Below are 21,653 nucleotides of genomic sequence, written 5' to 3'. Positions count from 1 at the left end.
GGAAGGTCTGGGAGGCAGTTAGAGTATGAGAATAAAGAAATGGGATATTATACATAGCCTGAATTCAGAATCCTGTGGGTGTTGTTAGAAATGCATGTTCTTAAGATTTCTACTCAGGGTTTCTGATTCAATAGATCTGGTTAGCACCCAGGAAACTGCATTTTAAAAGTTGCACAAATGATTGTTATGCACTCTCGCCTGGAGAGCCATTTGTGTGTTGCTAGATGCTGGGAACTAAGGTAATGAAGATTTCATGTTGTGATTTGGCAGGGGGGGAGGAGCCATCGCTATCCACAAGGTCAGGCGTGTTGACCGAGAAACCTGTTCACGCTTTCAGCGCTTTCACCTCCTCGCTGAAACGCAGACACAGATGGGAATCATAGCTGTGATCCTATCTTTAGAAGGACTAGAGTAAAATGCACAGATTGAATGTCAGTTACATCAAATCAAGAAGCCAATATTCTGAACAAGGCTAAGCACTGCAAGAAGTTCATAAAATAAACCCTGTAGACATTTTTACTGCTGCATTTTAACTTTGACTTTTACTTTACTGAATATATTGCTCAGAGCTTCTCTGTCTGAAAGGCACCATTGCAGCCATGAGTCCTTTCACCAGCAAAACAGCTACAGAGTAACAGGCACCTCAAAGAAAGATCATCTTGAATGTGGTTCAAACTTGGCTTTTGTTACACACATTTGAAAATTTACTTACAAATTTACTGAAACTAACAGCTAGATTGTTTTATATTCTGGTAGACATTGTTCCCCAGAAAGTTTCATTCATTCACACTTCTGCCAACAGTGCCTCTAAGAGTCCTATTTCTTATTTGTTGCCAGCTATCATAGATATTTCATCCTTATTTTAAGTTGCAGTTTCCTAATTAGTAATAAGTTTTAAGATTTGTTTCCCAGTGCTTAAAATGTATCTGTTATTTTCCGTTGGATTTCCCATTCTTTATGCTATAGTTGTGATTTGCATTTCATCGACATGAAGTATAAACACACAAGACAATGTTGTAAATTTTGCTTTAAACAGTTATATGCTTTTTAAAGAAGAGAAATAAAATCATCTTTTATATTTGCCCTTATATTTACCATTTTCAATAATTTTATTTTTTCCTGAAGATGTGAGTTTCTGTCTGGTATCCTTTTTCTTGGGTCTAAAGAACCTCCTTTAGCATTTCTTTAGACAGGGATTTTATCAATAAATCCTTTTTAGATAGGATGTATTTGAAACTGCCTTTATTTCACCTTTATTCTTGAAGGATATTTTTTCTGGATGTAGAATTCTGGTTTGACGGTTGTTTGTTTCTTTAGCATTTCAAAGATATTGTTCCACTTTCTTCTGGCTTTCATAGTTTTAATGAGAAGTCAGACATATTTCAAACTGTGTTCTGATGTAATTTTTTTTTCTTTGTGCTTTCAAGAATTTTATTTGTATCTTTACCTGCCAGCAGTTTGATCATAATGTGCTAAGATGTGGTATTCTTTGCATTTTTTCAATTTCAGTTATGCTGTGTGTCAGAGAGACAGAGCGTGAGTGCATGCACGCATGAGCAAGCTCCTCTTCCTTCCTCTTCTTATAAGAACATTATTCCAATCATGTGGACTCTACTCTCATGACTTCATCTAAATCTAATTAGCTCCCAAAGGCCCATCTTTTAATACCATCACATTAGGGGTTAAAGTTTCAACATGTAAATTTTTAAGGGGACAAAAACATTCAGTCCATAACCCCGAGCTTTTTGCACACTGAAAATGTTTGTCTTTTGCCACATTTGGGAAACTTTGAACATTTTTTTCCAAATAAATTTTCTTCCCCATTCTCTCTTATGTCTACTTCTTAGAGTCCAATGTCACAATTTCCCCAAAGGTCCATGGAATTTTCTTTATTTTACTTCATTTTTTAATTTGTTTTTTTAGACTGGATAATTTCTATTGTTCTACCTTCAAGTTTACTTATTCAGTCCTCTGTCATCTCCATTCTGCTGGCTAGTTCAACAAGTGAATTTACAAATTTCAGGTATTATATTTTTAAGTTCTAGAATTTTCATTTGATCAATTTTTCTAGCTAATATTTCTTTGAGATTTCCCATCTTTTCATTCACAAAAGGCATTTGCCATAATACCTATTTTAAAAATCCTTTCAGGTAACTCCAACACCTGGGTTATCTTTTCCCTTGAGGATGGGTCGTGTTTTCCTATTTGTTTGCATGTCTAGTAATTTTGAGTTATATTCTGAGCACTGTGAGTGTTTTATGCTGCGTTGGTACTAGACTCTGATATATTCTTCTGAAGAGGGTTTACTTTTTGCTTAGTTTGTCTCAGCAGGTAATTAAAGTGACTGGACTCAAGCTGTAATTTTTTCTTGGCAGCTCAAATCTCAGATCAGATCCTTCAGCCTGCAGGCTGCCGAAGCTCTCCCTCCAGCCAGCGCCAGCCGCGCACCAGCCTTCTCGTGCTCGCTGGACTCGGCGAGGGAAGCAGCCTGCGGCGGCTGCGGTGTCTTCACTGGGCTTTAGTCTTGACCCGACTACTTGAGGTCTGCCTCACACATGAGTAAGCAAATGTCAGCCAGAGATACAGGAAAAATTATCCACAGAAACTGAAGGCTACCTCTCTGGTTCTCTCCTTTCCGGAAGACTGCCACTCACTCTTCAGTGGCCGTGGCTGCCCCAGGCTCTTTTGGCTAGTTCTTCACGCTGGGATCTCACTATTGCCCAGGCTGGTCTCAAACTCCTGGGCTCACGCGATCCTCCCGCCTCAGCCTTCTGTAAGCGCTGGGACTACAGGCCGAGCCACGCATCCAGCCTGTCTGGGCTTTCCACGGTGGTCAGAGACCGCCTGCCCTCAAAGCAATCACAGCGTGGGAAACATGGCACTGGGACCGCCCAGAGGAGTCCGACCGGCTGAATCTTACTGCTTAAAATGCGCATATTCACAATAGCTGACAAATGGCGACGTGCCTCATGCGGGAAGGTGACAGCATTTGCAGATCTCTTGACTCTGGCACCAAACCCTCTGCCAACCTTGCCTTTTCATTCACCTAGAAAACCAGACTCGATCGAATCTCCCTGCCCCCCTAACTATTCCTTCAATTCTCTGTCTCCTTGTCTGTCTCGGAGCAGGGTGGCCTCTCGTAGCAAGAGCCAGAATGTGACTTGGGAACCAAGTCCGGCTTCGCAGCCTGCGTTTTTGTCTTCTTTAGGGCAGGACGCTGCGGCGAATCCGACAGTCAGCACTCGGAACAGCCCCGCTCCAACTGGGGAGAGAAGCCTGAGAGGGCCAGAACGCACCCATTTGCCCAGTTAACTGAAGAAGGATTCACCTGGGTAAAACTTGCTCTCGTTGAGACACTTCGGTGAGTTACTTGGGGTTCGAACAACGGCGGAAGGCAAGGCCTCCGCAGGCTGCTGACACGTCGCCGCCGCCGGCCACACGGGCTTGCTCCGCTCGCGGCCTTCGGGACAGCGCCGGTCCGGGCTCCGGACCTGAGGATCCCATCAAATTTCTGTCTGAAATTCTCTCGTAGTCCTCTGTCGCAAGGGGCTGCGGACTCTCCTGAGGGCCGGTGCCGAGGGCGGGGCCGGGGCCCGCGGCAGGCGGGCGCGCTCGGAGCACGTTTCCGCTCAGGAGCGCAGCGCGGGCCTCTCGGTGCGGACGGAGCAGCGCGAACCGCAGTGAGGAGAGCGTGAAAACTCCGCAAACGCAGGGACTGCCGCGAAAACGCTGCCGAATGCACCGAGGACACAGTCAGACGTTTGCTCAGGAAACAGTGAACGCATAAAATGAATTCCCTCGGAGCGCCGCCTGTGCCCAGGCACGCGGTCCGGGTGAGCGGAGCGGCGGCCGCGCACAGCATCTGCGCCAGCGGACAGGCCTTGGGGCTCGCACACGACGGGCAGATGCGCACGGGTCATCCAAGGTGTCACCACGTAAGGGCTTCGCTTCGTCCGACGCAGATTTGTGAACAGAGCTGGGCAGGGAATGTTACCTGCAGCTGTTCGCTTTCTCCGTTCGGATTATTCCTGTTAAAACTCAAAGCCGACCTGAAGCCAAACAGTCGCCATGAGGATCCAGTGGGCCTCTGGACAGCTGCTTGCACCCTCCTGCCGCGTCACCTGGCTCCACACAGGCTACAGAAAAGTGGAACACCCCACTCAACGCTGGTGGGGGCGGGGACTGAAAACCACAGGTATCCAAGGCATGTCTTCCAAGTGGTCAGTTTAAAACAAACCACCGCCACCACCGAAAACAACAAAATATGTGTTCGGATTCAAAGACACAATACCGGGTGAGAGCCAGGCCATGGGGCTGCCCTTTCTCGGGACCCACAGCTTCCTCCACCCGGTGTTCGTGCGGGGAAGTGAGACGTGAGGCCGCAGAGCGAGCCCTCGGGATGGAGGCTGAGCACAGACCGAAGGGCAGAGATGCTGCAAGCCGCGCCTCTGTCCGCTGCGTGGCGTGGGGCCTCCTGCTCACAGACATTCCAAAGATAGCCCCTGCCCGCCTTCCCACATGGTATCTCCCTCTGGCTCACTTGCAGCCAGGCTCATTGAAGTCTAACTTGGGAAGGGGCCAAACACTTCCCTTTACCAGAAGACAACTCTTGCCTGCCCACTAATAAGGTTCTTGTTTTCAGCTGTCTTTCATTGTTTGTTTCTTCAAGAAAAATCAAAGCGAAGTTGGTATAATCTTCCACACCTGAACCAGTCTGCAGCTCGCCAGAGCCTGTTGGGAAGGGACCCCTCTCGGATACACAGGGCACATCAATCTTGTCCCCTGGAATTTGAGAGATCCACAGGCCCGCTACCGACCTACCGTGCAACTGTCCATCAGCCCTCATCTTCCCACAGGATCAGCCCACCTCTGGCGCCCAGACACTGGCAACCACAAACAGCCATTGGCCTATCCACCCGGGAAGTAAAAGGAATTTAATGCATCTTTTCTTTCCATTCAGTTCCCTTTCAGTTGGTTTTTTCAAAGGAGTTTGTGTTTGTGGTAATCGGTAAAAGCGGGCCCTAGATGTGGGCACCAAGAGTAAGTGATGTGGAATCTCGAAATACATTCAGAGGAAAGTGAGGTGACCAACGTCGGCTGTTGCTGGCCAGATAGTTTAGATACAGGCATGATGAAACGACACAAGGTCATCTCCACACCCTTATAATTTTGCCCCAATTAACAAACCTAATTGCCTGACCCCTTGCCTGCAAAACTATCCTTAAAAAGTCGCGTCTCCCAAGTTCTCAGGGAGGCGGATTTGAGAAATTTCTCCCGTCTCCCCACTTAGCACTATGCAGAATAAACTCTCTGCCTAAATCCTGCTGTCTCAGTGGATTGGCCTCGTCTTGGTCAGCGGACGAATGAACCTGGTTGGGCCGCAACAGTTTTTGTGTTTCCGGCTTGAAGGAGACACTGGAGTCTGGTGTTTCCAGCTTGGGGTAAGTACAACTGTGCTCATTAGACTATCCTTGTAATAAATCTCCCAGTTAACTACTCACAAACCTGTTCAAACTCGAAGCCTTTCTGACTTTGATCTTGGCGGTAATACCGGGGTTCTGTTCTCTTCTTTCCCTGTAGAAGTAGCGGTTACAATAGCTCTGTTGGTTTTATTGTCAATTTGATCCCATTTATATATCTTCAAAAATTCCTCAATGCTTTGAGCTTACCAGTTTTTCTGCTGTGCTGTTTCAAATTTTTATGTTTCTTCTATCAATCATCTTAATGTGAGTTTAAAATAAAGGAGATATGAGTGTGGGTGCATTTAGTCAGTTCCTTTGGAAATTTACAGTAAAAAAAATCAGAACAAAAACTCAAAACACGTATTAATGAAGATGATTTTATTGAGTTATAGGACAGGACACATAAAAATATAATATTTCAATAAAATTTACCGATTTATTCAAAACTAGAGATTTTACATATTAGAAAAAAACATTTTTACTGTTAGCCACTTATTCATTATTTAAAATCTTTAACATTAAGACAAATATTTAGTTACGCACTGAATCCCCAAATGGGTAAAAACAATAATCAATTAAAGTTTATATCAATTAAATTCAAGTTTTACTTGATTAAAGAAATTCTCTTCCATATTAAGGAAATATAGCACCTACTTAATTAATGTCAGTTCCCTTTCCCCATTTCATAATGAAGAATACCATACTCTCCTCTCTCTCTTCCTAGGAAAGTATGAAAATATCACCGTACAAAATCTTAAAGCTTTATCTCCCCTGACATTATTTGATCATAAATTTCCTCGGTCAGTGGAACATAAGACTTTTCCAAGTTATCCATGAAGTAAAGTGGATCAGAAATTTTCAGTGGATTAAATCCATCTTCCACCAATTGATACTTCTGTAGTTTGAATGTCCCTGTCATTTCCATTTTTTCCTATAAAACAATTACTAAGATGAGTGGATGCATTTAATATTATCTATAAGAGCTATTATATGTAATTAAAATATCTAACACTATAGAATATAATATTTAACAATAACATTTTACATCTAATAATCTTCTCTACATTTACTACCAAAAACATTAGAGATAAAAAATCACCTTGTAGCATATTTAAGTCTTTAGTTTGAATTACCTGTAAACTTTACTCAAATATTAACTCATTCAATATATAAGAATTATGAACATAATCAATAAACTGATTACAAGTAGGTCTAAAACACATAAGCTATCTCTTTGATTCAATGCCAATTCAATATTATTGTGTGCAGAGAATGCTACGAGACAGTAAGGAGATAAAAGCAACTTCCACAAGTACACACAAATCTATTACACGAGGCAGAATTCTGCAAGAACCACAGGGGGTACAGGATACCCTAAAACTTGGGTCCCCAAACTTGGAACACCTCAGTGAATTTCCAGCAGCCTCACAGAATATATTAAGTTTTCAAGGGAAACCCAGTGATATTCGTTGGTCACCACTCACAAACTACCAGCTCAAGGTAGTCTCTAGTTTCAAAGTAGTTTTATGATACTTTTCTTTCAATGATGCCATATCTTTGCAAAATTGGGTTTTTGGTGGTTGCCGTGATAAAAAGCAAGTACAGCCAAAACTCACGTTGGAACGTGGAATTAAGCCGAGGAAGAACTCCGCAGTGCCCAACTCACATCTCCTTGGGAAGAGACTGTGGTCATTTGAAAACAAAATGAAAGTGTTTTTCCTTTTGATTGATATGCATTATTTTTTCAAATGGCTACTAATTTGTTAAACCTAAATACTTATTTATTTGTTTTGATTTAACTAGTGTATAAACAAAGGTTTAGGTATTTGTTTTGACCCAAGAGTGCTATGAAAAAAATTACTGAGACACTAAAGGTACCACAAATCTAGAAAGTTTAAGAATCTCTGCTTTAAGGTATTTAAAGGAGACAGTGTATTTCTTTGTGGGAGTTTCAGGGACAGAAAAACAACCTGTTTAAATTGGGGTGACATGTAGGGACCCACATAAAATTCTGAGTAACCCGGCTATTTTCATTCATCCTTCTGTACTAATTCCAGACAACTTCACTTTGAGCCCCTTCCCTGACCTGATCTCCCCCTGTCCCGCCCCCCCCACGGTCATCACAGAGTCAGATGTGGCTGGGTGGGCCACGTATCCTTTTTCTCTTTTCCAAAAATTTAGAAGCTTACTGTATTTATACAATTTGGTATTCTGCTATTTTTAACTTAATATTATGCCAAGTATATTTTCCTAGGTCCAATAATTTTCATCAAAACAGCACTTTTAAAAATGGTTTCATAAGGTCTCATTTAATTATATTTTAAGTAACCTTGCCCTTATTCTTGAACTTATAGAGAATATAAAAACTTTGACTACCATAAATAATACTTTGAGGAATATCTTCACATATAACATTTATGCATCTTTAATTCCTGCCTAAGGATAAATTTCTGAAAGTGAAATTAGTAAGTCCAAACATATGCAGACTCTCATATATTACCATATTACCAAATTGTTTTTTAGAGAGGTTATAACAACTTGTGTCTCCACAAACAGAACGAAAGGACGTCTTATCCCAGCTATACTGAGTATTATTACACTTAAAATTTTTTTTTATACATTACTGACAAAAGGGTTCTCTTTTTAAATTTGCACTAAATAGATTTTTAATAAGATATTTTTACTCATTTTGTTAGAAGTAACTTTTACTTTTTCATTCCTTTTATCAGATCATTTATTATCATAACACATTTATTAAATAAATGCCAGGCTTTGTGCTAACTATAGAAAATACTGTAATAAACATAACAGTCATGGTCCATGTTCTTTTTAGGTATTTAATAATCCTGAAATATTTTCTAAATTTGTTCAAGGCTGATCTAGTCTTCTAGAGTAGTCCTATGCCAAGATACTGTCTTCAGCTTAATGAAAGTGAATTTTAAGTAGCCATAGGGTGAAAATACTTAAAATATTATCTGCTGTATCCACTTTCTATTCTATGAAAATATATTACTTATGGGGTAGGGTCAGGAGAGGTGGGAGGGAGGGGGATGTGGGTATAAAAGGGCACCATAAGGGACCCTCGTAGTGTTGGAATGTTCATATCCTTGCTGTGGTCATGGACGCATGAAGCTACATGGATGATAAAGTATATGGAAAATACACACACATCAGTGCAAGTAAAACAGGAGAAATTTTAATAAGATGGGTAGATTATTTTAATATCCTCATTGTGATAGATTTGCAAAAGTTTATCCTTGGGGAAAACTGGGTAAAGGACATACGGGATCTCTCTGTGTTATTTCTTATAACTGTATGTAAATCTATAGCCATTTGTATACAAGTTCAATTAAAATATATTACTTCTGCTTCATATTTACTTATCTTTAGTATTACAGAGGAATGTTACCAAAATAACCCGAGACTATGTAAAAACTCTGAAAAGTAAAAAATGCAAATGAAATATGTATTTATGACAGTTCAGATGATGTGTCTCATTGGCCGAGTAGTGACTTTGCTATGAGGATTGCTTGGTAACTGCTTTAAAACTGAACATGACACAGTCTATTGCTCCATTAGGGATCTAATAGAGATATAGCAAATACATTCAGAAAAAGTCTATGTGATTGGATGTTAAGAGATGAACAATGGTTGAGTAAGTAAAGTTACCCAGTAGTTGAGTAAATTCATTTTCTTTTCACTGTACTTTATACTAGTAACCAAACAACACAGAGCCTTCATCCAAAAATAACTAAACTTAGAATTCCCCGAAATGTGAGGTTCAGGTGAGGGAGAGGTTGAATAGAATGACAATAAAATTCAAAACGGAGTTGCTGAAAGCCAGCTGCCTTCAGGTTTTGCACACGCCCTGCAGACTGCTTGATGTCTCCTGGACAGAACCTGATTCAAGGCACTCGGCACCAAGTGTCTTCACAAGGCGTGTGTGAGGCATGGTTCTGGCTTGCCACTGCCACTGGGACATTTTGCTCTGAGGTGCTGACTGAAGAGGAACAGAGCCATTCTCTAATCAGGGCACAGACAGACACGTCCCAGCATTTCATCATGCTCCCTCTGTAACTGGGCATCACACGTGGTGTCAGCCAGCATCAGCTCTATATCCTGGTGCTTCTCCCTACTCCTGAAATTTTCTAATACGAATAAAATACACATATCTAAAGGATACAGTATTATTTTACAATGAAACTACCTCCTGGTTTCCTGGTCTTAAACTTGATAGGAAATTCAAACAGTAAAATTACCTGAATTCTTAAAAATCGTGGGCAGGCATAAGCTGGTAGAGATGCTACAACTTGTTCATAAACTTTTTTCAAATCTAAAGACTTATTTGGTTTTAAAATAATAGAAGCCATTCCTGCTCTTCCTTCATAACCTGAAAAAAAGTTTGAAATAGAGTCAATCTTGTAAGTACTAGATTAATTTTTTAATATTAATTCTGTTACTTACCTACTAATCGTTACAGCTACATTAAATCTATTGCAGTGGTAACAAGGCAACGTAGCATGAATGGGTCTGTGTCCTTCCCTGAGCATATTATTTACTCTCTAGAAACAATTTAAGAATAAGGAAGACCAGTCTATTCCTAATTGTCTACACTACAGAAATGAAATAGATGGAATGGAAAACACTATAAGTTACCTATAATTTGCATCCTAGCACCACTAACACAAATATTAAGAAAGGAAACATTTATTTAAAGGCAAATATAGAAATGTACATTTTAAGCATTAATGCAAAAAAAATTAAAGGACATATTTTTAAGTTAAGAAACTAGAAACCAGTATTTCCATAATTAATTCCGCAGCTCACTGACTGCTTATCACCTATGGATCTTTACAGGGGATCAGAACATTCTGGAGCCTTTCTCTAACATTAAGTAAACATTCCCTTCCTCTGCTCTCCTACCCAAACACTCCCACCCCTGGACTCCCCTGCACTTACAAGCATCAGCTGGAAAATGGAGAATGTCTGTCCTGTGACTTCAAATTAGCCACTTTCCTGTGCTATTTTCAATATCGTGAGATGATCCTCATATGCATATTTATAGAAATAATGAGGAAAAAATTTTAAATAATTTTTTTAAAAGATCCACCTTAAGTCCAAGATAGTGTTATTAAACATTTAATGTAGAACACCTTCCTGTTTAGTTGTATGTACAAACTCTAGTCATAAAGAAAAAGATAACAGACTATTGAAAAGCTATAACAAATTTTTAAGCAGTGAGTCACTGACCAGAGTTTTCAAGCTCTGCTTAAAAATAAACACAGGCATTAAAATTCAGTTGGTACCTTTCCCCTGATGTGACCATGAAGTTTGTTAGCTTGGTCAAGGGCATTATCTGCCAAGACAAGACTAAGATGTTTATCTTAATACATAAAAATTAAAATGTTGAATTAGTAAGATTGTTGTAAAACTAAAGAATGGTATCACATTCTATCCTGAGCATCTTTCCAAAATCTGAAATCTATTTATACCTGACACGGCCACACCATAGACGTTTGTTTCCTGTATGAAATCCAACATTCCCAAACCAACTGCAACCTCTGTGGTTGAAACGTTTTCTCCTTTCCATCTAAATGAAAAACAAATTCCAGTTAGTGCACCCGTATTTGAAGAACTAGATATCCAGTTTTAGTTTTAATGTCTTGCATTTGGCTCCTCCAAGCATCTAGTGATCAATACTAACTGTAGTTTTCAAAATGAAAGATATTTCTAAGGAAGCACATCGTTGGTAATTCAACAGAATCAACATCTGTTTTTCAGTTAAAATGACTTTATATCTCATTAATATAAATTGCTTGTGGTAAAATGTTTTATAATACACATGAAAATAAAGTAGTGATAAGGATTATCATTGCAAAAATCTTTATTTTGTAAAACAACAACAATTAAGTGCAAGTCATTCCCTGTCTCTGATGAAAGTAAAGCTACAGTTGTGTTTCAGTATACTCACCCACTTTAATATCTAGGTATTAAAGCCTTTGGGCTCCTTTAATGCATATAAATATTTTATTTTAGTTAACATGATTTTGCATAAAGTGAGTTTAGAGTATAGTACAAGAAGGCAAGGATATAGGAAGTAACTTATTCATTCAAGCATTTGTTGAATGCTTTACTTAGTCATTGGCTAGTAAAGTGAAATAATTTCATAGGCCTAAGATAATCTTAGAGAATTTTTAAAAATGTAACAGAGGGGAATTTTGCTGTTCTAATTTTTTATCTTTAGGTTAAGAATTAGACCATATTTGACTAAACTGATTTTCTGTTTTAACCCTACCATTTAGACTTCTCATCTGTCTGCCAGTTTTATAACCTAAAAAAGGAAAACACTGACTTGAACTGGCTCGTTAAAATAATTATAAAATTTTACATCAAAATTTAACATGTAGTTCAATCTAGAAAGAGATGGCCAACAAATTTTTAAGTGAGAAAACATTATGGAGATAAAAAGGCTCTGCCTGCCCTGAAAGCCAGAGCACGTGGTCTCTGATGCTTCCACAGACGCGTGGCTCACAATCACAGACCAAGCTGTGCATCCCATAATATTTCATACCTGAAAGTATCTCCGATACGGTCCCAAAAATAAAGGAAATTCTGATCTTGGACCATCAAGTCTCCTGTGTTAAAGTAAACATCTCCCTTCTTAAAAACATCAAAAAGCAATTTGTTTTTTGTGTGCTCGTAAGACCCAGCATAACCAAAAAAGGGATGCTTTGCATTCACTGGAGAAATGAGAAGTCCGGGTTCTCCTGCAACAGAGAAGGGCATCTTTGCAGTTATCTGATTAAAATTATTGCTACACACACCTTGCACGCATCTAAATTATATCTGGCCAACACCGCTGATATTGGTCAGCTCACTTTCCTCTGAATGTATTTCAAGATTCAACATCACTTACTCTTGGTACCCACATCTAGTTTATTCTTTTACAGACTACCACAAACACAAACTACTTCGGAAAAACCAACCAAAAGGGAACTGAATGGAAAGAAAAGATGCATTAAATTTCTTTTACTTCCTGCGTGGATAGAGCAATGGCTATTTTTGTTTTGGATTATGTAGATGTTAACGCAGATAACACTGACATCTATATAAATAACAACCATAATAATAATTTTAATAAAATGATGATAGCAATGTTTATTGGGCACTTACATGAGCCCTTTGCAACTGTCACCTTGCTTGTACTTCATAGAAATCCTTTGAAATTGATACTACAATCCCTATTTCAGAGGGAAAGACCTACGACCCAGAGGAATGAAGTATAGAACTCAAATTACATCTCTATGATTTGGGGGCAAGTTTTCTGCACAATACTATATCTGATCTAGTTATTATGTTATTAGACATTTAAGAAAATGATTTGTTTCTCTGGGATGCTATTCTGTAAATCCTTGATGCGAAAGAGATGAGACTTTGAAAAGATCTCCTATCCCATGATACTTTTTACTTTCACTTATATTTAGACACATTATTCAAAATAATTTTTGAATCAGACTTACTCAAGTTAACCAAGATTTCCCTCAGCAATCTGTAAGGTAAAAGTTACTTCTCAGATAAGGTGAAAAGAGAAGGGAGGGCAGCAATCATGGCCCAGAAGTCTTGAAGGCCACTGTCTACTTGCTTTGCCTGCTGTAAAGAGGTGCAATATCCATGTGGCTAGTTAGACAGAGTTGGATCCCAGAAGACTGCAAAGCAATTTGTACTTTCAGCACTATTTATTTCATTCCCATTTCTCCCACTCCTTCCGGTCATTCTGGCTTCCAAAGGCACACATGCCACTGGCCAAAACAAATCTGTTCTGCTCCAGCAGAGACCCCCATCATCATCGTCCTCATCATTACTGTAATTGCCAACACCATCATATCATCATCATTACCACTGTTTCCCCATTGAGCACTTTCTGAGTCCCAGTCATTATTCTGAGTGCTTACATAGGTATTCCATCTAATCTTCATCATAAACCTACAAGAATGGCTCTGATAAGTCTTCATTTTACAGGTCAAGAAATTGAGGCCAAAAAAAAAAAAAAAATTTTGCCCAATGTCAAGCAGCTGGCAAATGTAGTAGGGTTTTTTTCGTTTGTTTGTTTGTTTTTGTTTCTGTTTTTTTTTTTTTGTTTTTAACTGGGTCCACCTCCAACATATATCCTGTTAGTCTAGGTCCCCTTTACTTCAGAATTTTTAAGACTCTTACATCTCTCTTAAAATTTATGTTCTTTGTTTTTCTTCTTCAGGACATAGGTGATAGTTTCTTCGCTGATTAATGATTGCAAATATTTAAATAGGTCATAGTTTATTCATATGTTTCCTGTCTAGGAATAATTTACATTGTGAAGACATAAGGCCTTAATGGAAACAAAAATATTGAGTAGCTCATAATGAGAATTCCAAAATCATAAAGCAGATATTTGGGGTCAACTAGTTTTGTTTTTTTTTTGTTTTTTTTTGAGACAGAGTCTCACTGTGTTGCCCGGGCTAGAGTGCCGTGGCATCATCCTAGCTCACAGCTCAACTGGCTTTTTAAGAAACTCTGAGGCTGTATAAGCACAGTTCTGAGATTCAAGTTCCGATATCAGATATTATCGTAATTGTAATAAATAAAATACTAGAAAAGTGTGTTTAAGTTCTTTGTCATCTCTTCAGAAAGTGCTTTTTTCTTGGACAGTATCCATCAAGTTGCATTAGAGAAAGATACTTGCTAAATGCCCTTAGGCTTAAAATACAGAGATTTGGGAGATTTGTTTTTTGATAGATAAAGCTTGCAATTTTTTTTCAATCTTTCAGCTACCAGAAAATAAAAACAGGTATGCAACCTTTATCTTCACATTTGAAGTAAAGTTATCTCTGAAATGTAGTTTAAACATATCCAGAGGCAGTAAACAGTAATTTTGGCCAGATTTATTCAGACTGGAACTCTAAGTGTACATCTCTACATTTTATTTTCTAGTTTGATTATACATAGCAGCAAGTTAATAGGGGCACGTGCTTTCACTGACATTTCTAACCCCAAATTGCAAGAAAATCTGCCTTGGTAGAGGAGGGGAGTGAGAGGCCGAGAAGAGGGGAGGAAGGAAACAAGTCCCATGCCAGCCCTCTATAGGAATTTACATACCTCTCATTTAATTGTCAACGATAACCTCACAAAATAAATATCATCACCACTTCTTTACATATGAAGAAAATGAGACTCACGTTGACTAACCTGCCCACAGTTGCATGGTTTCTAAGTGTCAGAGCCTAGGTTTAAACTGAAGTTGGCCTGACTTTCTACTATATCCAGAATGATAAATTAATTCATTAATTTTTATATTATAGTTTGCTGATATAGGACATTAGACATATGCCATTGTTACAAAATAGAAGTGGTGGATTAAGGAAAATATGAGCCAAATAGTAACCACTTTTCAATTTTAACAATTTACCATCTCAGTGACCTAGTTGGGGCTCTTAACACCTGATAATTAAACCATTCCACTTGTACCAAAATTCAAGAGAGTCAAATTACATAGTGGACCTAGCCATTTTTTTCTTCAGCAAATACTACTGATAATTCAGTATTATAGTCAGCCCTCTGTGTCTGCAGTTCTGCATCCATGAAGTCAACCAAACGTGGATCCAAAATATTTGGGAAAAAAACAATAAAAAATAACGATACAATAATAAAAAATAACATGAATTTAAAAATACAGTACAACTATTTACATATCGTTTACATTATATTAGGTATTGTAAGTAATCCGTTTAAAGTATTTGGGAGGATGTATGTAGATTGTATGCAAACACTATGCCATTTTATATAAGAAACTGGAGCATCTGTGGATTTTGATATCCACCAGGGATCCTGGAACCAATCGCTCTGAGGATACTGAGCGACGACTCTATATGGAAGTTCAGAAACTGCATTTGAGGAGACGTCTTTAAATACAAGTCTTACCTTTTTTCACACAACTACACCAATTCTGTTCATTTCTCATGGGTTCATCTTTCTGAAAATCATACTTGATCAATTCAAATTTGAAAAAAAGCTGAAGAAACAAAATAAACAAGCATTTAGTTATTTGTGTAATGACATGTACTGGTAATAGATTTTATGCTCAATTGAAATAAATAATTAGAATATGGATTTATTAGAACAAGTAACTTTTATTGATACAAAATTAAACAAATTATTTGAAAATCAAAACTGAAGGTATTAGTGAACGGCATTCACTTACTGGCGTTTAATTTCATTTCTATCGTGTTGTGCTTCCCCTTAGCCAAACACCACTAGTTTTAATCACGAATGAGTGATGCCAAGACACAGACACAATCCAGCATTCAGTACAGGCTCTGCCAACTACAGGTAGGAGGACCATTTTTGCAGTCACCCTTGAAATGGAAAGTTTTAATAGAACTAAAATGTAAGCTATGTGAATGCAAAGATTTCATGGCTCATTTTTTCCTTATAGTCTCGAGAAAAGTGACCAAATGCCTAAAAAGTGTAGTTACTTGAAAACTACTTTGGCCTTTTTCCCTGGGTTTTTCACCTTAGTGCCCTTAAACTAACATTGAGTACTTCCCTACACCATTGTGGTGTAAGATGGCAGATTTGTTAGAACATCCTCATCGCGTTGGCAACCAAGCTAATCAGCTGTCTCTCCCCATCACAAATATGTCCAGCTGCCCTGCCCCTGTAATGGCCATATTGTTACCATGTCATGGAGACTCATACATCCACTAAATTTTGACACTGGGGAAGAACTGCAGGTTGGGTTTAGTTCAACCCCCTTACTTTTTCTATGAGAAAAATGAAGTTTTACTGACCAATGAAACCAGTAATCTTATTAAGCTAAATTAGAAAGTAGTACGCTAACATAAAGGTAATAAAATGAAGTGAGAGAAAATAATATGAAGGGACAAATAGGAGAGAAAGGGAGGGAAGGAAAAGGGGAGAGAGAGAGAGAGAAGACGAGAGAAATGAACAAATCTATTAATAGAGCAAGTAAGTGGGAAAGATGAATAATATTAGTGAGATAAATGTGGTAGTATTATTTATTATCAAAAATTAAGCACAAACATTTATGGTTTTTAATATTAATCGATTCAGCATGAAACTAGAATCACAATATGAATTAAAATACGAATGAGAGCAACTAATATTGATTGAGCACTTACTGCATGCCAGACACTGTGCTAAGAGCTTAAGAGCTATATTTAATCACCAAACACTCAGAGGTAGAAGTTAATATTATCCCATTTTAAGATTAGGGCCAATGAAAGAGGCAGTGAAGCAAATATATTGTTATTCTAGACATAAAAATTCTTTATTAAAATTCAAGCTGACACCTTGTTGGTCTGTCTTTGTCTATAACTGGGATAACAGGACATTGGCCACTTGCCTAAGGACTAGTAGAAAGAAGGATTCCAGAAGTTCAGGAACTGCCTCTGTCATCTTGGCCAAACGAGAACATTGCCCTGTTCATTGCCCATTCTTTCTCTCCTGTATTGACATGCTTTATTCATCGCCCAGCAACTTGTGATATCAGCTTTAGTGTTATTTCATACATATGGGTGAGAGTAATTCCACACTAAATTACTGTTCAGTGTGTCTGTTATCAGATATAGGGAACTTGATGGTCAAAAATTGAATAATTTTATAATTCAAATGAAATTAAATATATCACAGCATCTCTAGAAGGAGTCTGGATCAGAGCATTACTGCTCAGCTAGAAATATTTCCCTTCTTCCTGCCTTCAAGCGGTCCTTATGAGATTACAAAAATGGCTGCATTATGGTAACACATACAAAAAAATAGATTTCATACCTTCAAAAATCCCTAAACGTTCATGTCCATGTGTGTGAACATGCGCAGAGCACAGCCACAGCCGGCAATGGTGGCAGTCGAGGGAATGGCTGCCCCAGAACCATGCAATCCACACCTGTGTGGCTGCACACGTCGGCCCTGGGACTTTCTATACATGCCCTGTGTGCCTTTGCATATTCAGATTTGTAAGTTTAGGAGTTGGAAAAGGAACACAAAATTATTTCTAGAATTAATATATCAGGAGACTTTGAACCCAGAGGAAAGTAACTTGTCAAAGTTACAAAGTCAAGCAGGGGCAGAGTTGGGCCTAGAACTGAGATATCCGTCCCTGTGTAGTAAAGAATTTAACCTTGCCTAAAAACAGGTCTGACCTCATCTTCTGGGAGGTAATCTATAAGCCTTTGGATTGTCATTTTTGATAGGAGTGTATTTGTCTTAGGGGATTTGGCCAAGCAGATTGTAACAACACAAGTTAGAGAAGGATCTCTGAGATTCGCCAACAGTGTTATGTAGAGTGGGGGCTTTGGGTCACCCAGCTTGACTTCCTGAGGGACAGGAAATAGAAGTCAACCAGATTTGCGTGATCGAGCCCCAAAGAGACTCTGGACAAGGATCTCAGGTGAGCTTCCCTAGTTGCAGTACTCCATGTGTACTGTCTCACATCAATTCTAGGAGTGTAAGGACGTTCTGAATCCCCAAGAAAGGACAACTGACAGCTTCACCCCTGGTACCCTCCTCGGTCCTGCCTGTGTGCCTCATTCCTGGGCAGATTTCAACCTGTATCCGTTAGCTGTCATGAGCTGTAATCACAAATGTAACAGCTGTCAGCGAGTTCTGTGAGTCCTTCTAGCAAATTATGAAACCAAAGGGTGGTCTTAGGGACTCTTCAAATCACAATTGATGTCAGAAGTGAGGGTGGTCTTGTGGAGACTGTTCCCTTACTTCACAGTTGGGTAACTTTCCTTGTCCCTAAAAGATGCTTACTTTTAAGACAATAAAAAATCTTATGAAAATGTTTAAGAAAATGAGCCTTTTTATGAATCTTATATTTTGCCTTTAGAGTGTGTCCACGGATTTACCACTATGAAAGACCACTTATATTTCCTCCTCTCCTCCCACCTAACTCCCATTTCTTGTTGTTATATTATTTTTGTATTGTTGGGTTTTACATCTCTATTCCCTGTGTAAACATAATTCAGAGCTGTTCAATCCTCTATACGTAAATGGTTTCAATGTTTTACCATTAACCTTTTCACTGGAGGTGATTCCTTCATTTCTAAGTTCTGTTTTATCTTCAGGTTGACCAGAATTTGTCAGTGAATTTTATAAAGAAGTATTATATTCCTGTAAATATTAAGATTTTGAGAAAACCTCTTGAATGCCTTTATACTTGAGAAGCACTTTAGCCATAACTAAAATTGTTAGGTAAAGACATTTCTCTCATTTTTTTTTCTGGCATTGAGTGTTTTATTTTATTTTCTTTTTTTTTTTTTTTGAGACAGAGTCTCACTGTGTTGCCTGGGCTAGAGTGAGTGCCGTGGCGTCAGCCTAGCTCACAGCAACCTCACACTCCTGGGCTCAAGCGATCCTCCTGCCTCAGCCTCCCGAGTAGCTGGGACTACAGGCATGCGCCACCGTGCCCGGCTAATTTTTCTATATATTTTTAGTCGTCCGATTAATTTCTTTCTATTTTTAGTAGAGACGGGGTCTCGCTCTTGCTCAGGCTGGTTTCGAACTCCTGAGCTCAAACAATCCGCCCGCCTCGGCCTCCCAGAGTGCTAGGATTACAGGTGTGAGCCACCGCGCCCGGCCTGCATTGAGTGCTTTGTTTTTATTTTAAGAGATGCCCGAGATGCTTCTCATCTTCACCCATGTTACCTCTTATACATCCTTTGCTTTTTCTGCCTTATCATCTCCTCATAGGTCTTTAATTTTTGTTCATTAATTTCATCAGGATATATTTTTCTGATGATCATTTTGTACCATATTTTTTTTGCAGGACCATAATGTGCTCTTTTGCTAAATATTCAAGTCTTTACTTTAAGGAGGTTTTCTTTTGTTAGGGTTGAAATAATTATTTTTCTTTTTGATCTGTCTTTTCTGCAGGAACACCAATTAAGCACATGTCAGATCACCATCTATGTTTTCAAAATCCTTTTTCTTAATTTTTAGTTATCATTTGTTTTTTATTTTTATTGTGTTTGTGGGACTCCCTAATCCTACCCGGCTTGTCCCCTGCAGGGCTTCCGGTCTTGCTGATTTTTAAGTCCTTTACTGTGGTGCTCATCTCTGTCGTATGTTCATCTTTTCTTCTACTTTGTCTTTGAGCTGATCATGCTTACTTTTGGATTCCTTTTGTTGATTATATTTTCCTTGATCCTTCCTCTCCTTTGAGCTCTTATTTTTATAGAGAATAATATAGTAATTTTTTTGAGCCTGCAGGAATTTGTTTTTCTAAACATTTCTTGGCCATTTCAGAGGACTTATTATCTTGATGTGAATTCATATTCTTTCAGTTGCTTTTATTTAGATTGATTTTATTCCTTTTTTCAAGCTTTATTTCATCTATGGATTTCATGTCTGTGCCTTCCTAATTGTTTTCCCCAGGTGAAAATATTGTAGGAAAGAGAAGGAAGCTCATAATTTTACTTGGGTTTGTCTCTCAAACACATTGTCACCAAAAGTTTTATATTGTTTGCCTTGGGGCACATGTGGGACACCATCTCTTCAGTTTTATGCATTTAAACAGTTAAGTGCAGCATATGGAAAGGCCGGGTTACAGGACCTCTGTGCTGCTGCCTCATTTTCCTCCTTCCCTGCACCATTCCCTCTCCGCTTGGAGGCTGCTTTCCCTGTGAGGTAGCAGGCTCGAGCTCGATCAGGCTTACATTTCTGAGAGACACACTCAGCGAATCTCCCCACTTAATCATGAAACAATTATTGCAGCAAATTTTTCTGATTACCTCCATCTAACAAAACAGCATGTGAATAAAATGATAAAAGACTAGCATACGTATGGTATTAGGTATGATGTTTTTTTTTTCATTTCCAAACTGAAAAAGAAATCTGAGTTGAAAACCAAGTTTTCCTAATAAATCGAAGACAAAAAAATGACTTTTTACATTATTGGTATTGTTAGAGTCTGACAGGAAATTTGAAACATTAGAAAATTATAATGAAGTCAAATCAGTAATGCAAAATACATCTTCCCGTGCTCTTGTTGGGTGGTTACTTCAGTATGATTCAGCTGCACAAAGAGGGCTTAATGTGATTACCAAATTCGTAACGGAATCAGTGCAATGAAATTGAGAAATTTACTGCAAGGAATGAAAAACTCAGCAATATCAGTACTAAATTTCCCCAAAATACTTTTGTTCAGAATACAGGTACATTTCTGAGACGTCAACTGGACCCTCAAAATCTTAAAAGAATGCATTGTAAAATTAGTTTGCACCTTATTTAGGATTAGAACATCAGTGTGATTTACACCAGCTTTGACTAGGCAGCTCAGCTAAAAAGGCGAACCACTGTGGCAAGAAAAACATGTATGTCAATTATTTCCAGATACTGAAAAAAAAATCACCACAGACTAGAAAACCAGACACTTGTTTTTTGTTGGTCCAGGTGTTCTTTGATGTAGGGCAGTTTGTTATGCAGAAATCTTAATCTATAAAACTGAAGAAGCTAGGAACGAAAGTGATACAAATGCACCAAAGTTTGCAAACTAAAGCTCTTTTCAAAAGCTTGAGTACAGCGCTGTGGAAACATCAACAGCAACGTCACAGTATAGTGCCACTCTCAGGGCACAGGTGAGGCCCCTGAGCAAACACACCGAGGAGAGAGAGATTAGCCTCATACACGTACGCCTGTGACTGCACCAGCCTGCCAACTTCTGCTCTTGTACTGCCATGTCGCGTGGGAGTCAAAAAGTGAGCTGGGACGTTGTCTCTCCTGTTCTAGTCTCTGAAAGAGTTTGTAAGATTAGAGTTATTTGCTCTTTGAATATTCAGGACATTTAACAGGGAAGCTATCTAGAGCTACGGTAAGATTTTGGGGTATGTTTATTTTATTTAGTGTGATAATTCTTGTCAGTACTGGTAAGTTGTATTTTCTAGAAAATTGTCCAAGTAATCTCATAATTTCAACTTTATTGATATGAACTCATAAACGACTAAATAAAATCAACTCATTAAACTAAATAAAATTCAGAGAAAATCCTATTTTATTGTTTTAATGTCTAAAGCATCTATAGCAATGTCTTTTCCATTTCTGATATTATGTGTTCTATCAATCAGAATCCATTTCTTTACTTTTAAAGATATTATATTTACTTTTCTTTTGATATTCCTGTTTCTTTTCTATTTCATT

At 38.5% G+C, this 21,653-nt stretch overlaps 1 protein-coding gene across 1 annotated transcript in view; it reads right to left on the bottom strand.

The window, feature by feature from the left end:
• Positions 1 to 5,884: 5,884 nt before the first annotated feature.
• Positions 5,885 to 21,653, bottom strand: part of SLC27A6 (solute carrier family 27 (fatty acid transporter), member 6) — a 73,509-nt gene continuing 57,740 nt past the window's right edge. Inside the window, exons 6-10 of the mRNA XM_012645043.1 lie at positions 15,417 to 15,507; positions 12,034 to 12,229; positions 10,955 to 11,052; positions 9,722 to 9,852; positions 5,885 to 6,393 (exon numbers count right to left, since the gene is read on the bottom strand). Of these exons, the coding sequence (XP_012500497.1) occupies positions 6,217 to 6,393; positions 9,722 to 9,852; positions 10,955 to 11,052; positions 12,034 to 12,229; positions 15,417 to 15,507 (693 nt within the window). The 3' untranslated portion in view covers positions 5,885 to 6,216. The remainder of the gene's footprint in view (positions 6,394 to 9,721; positions 9,853 to 10,954; positions 11,053 to 12,033; positions 12,230 to 15,416; positions 15,508 to 21,653) is intronic.

Source organism: Propithecus coquereli, unplaced genomic scaffold (genome assembly GCF_000956105.1).
Source record: "Propithecus coquereli isolate 6110/MARCELLA unplaced genomic scaffold, Pcoq_1.0 Scaffold224, whole genome shotgun sequence".
Taxonomy (NCBI): Eukaryota; Metazoa; Chordata; class Mammalia; order Primates; family Indriidae; genus Propithecus; species Propithecus coquereli.
This window is presented reverse-complemented; position numbering and strand designations above follow the sequence as displayed.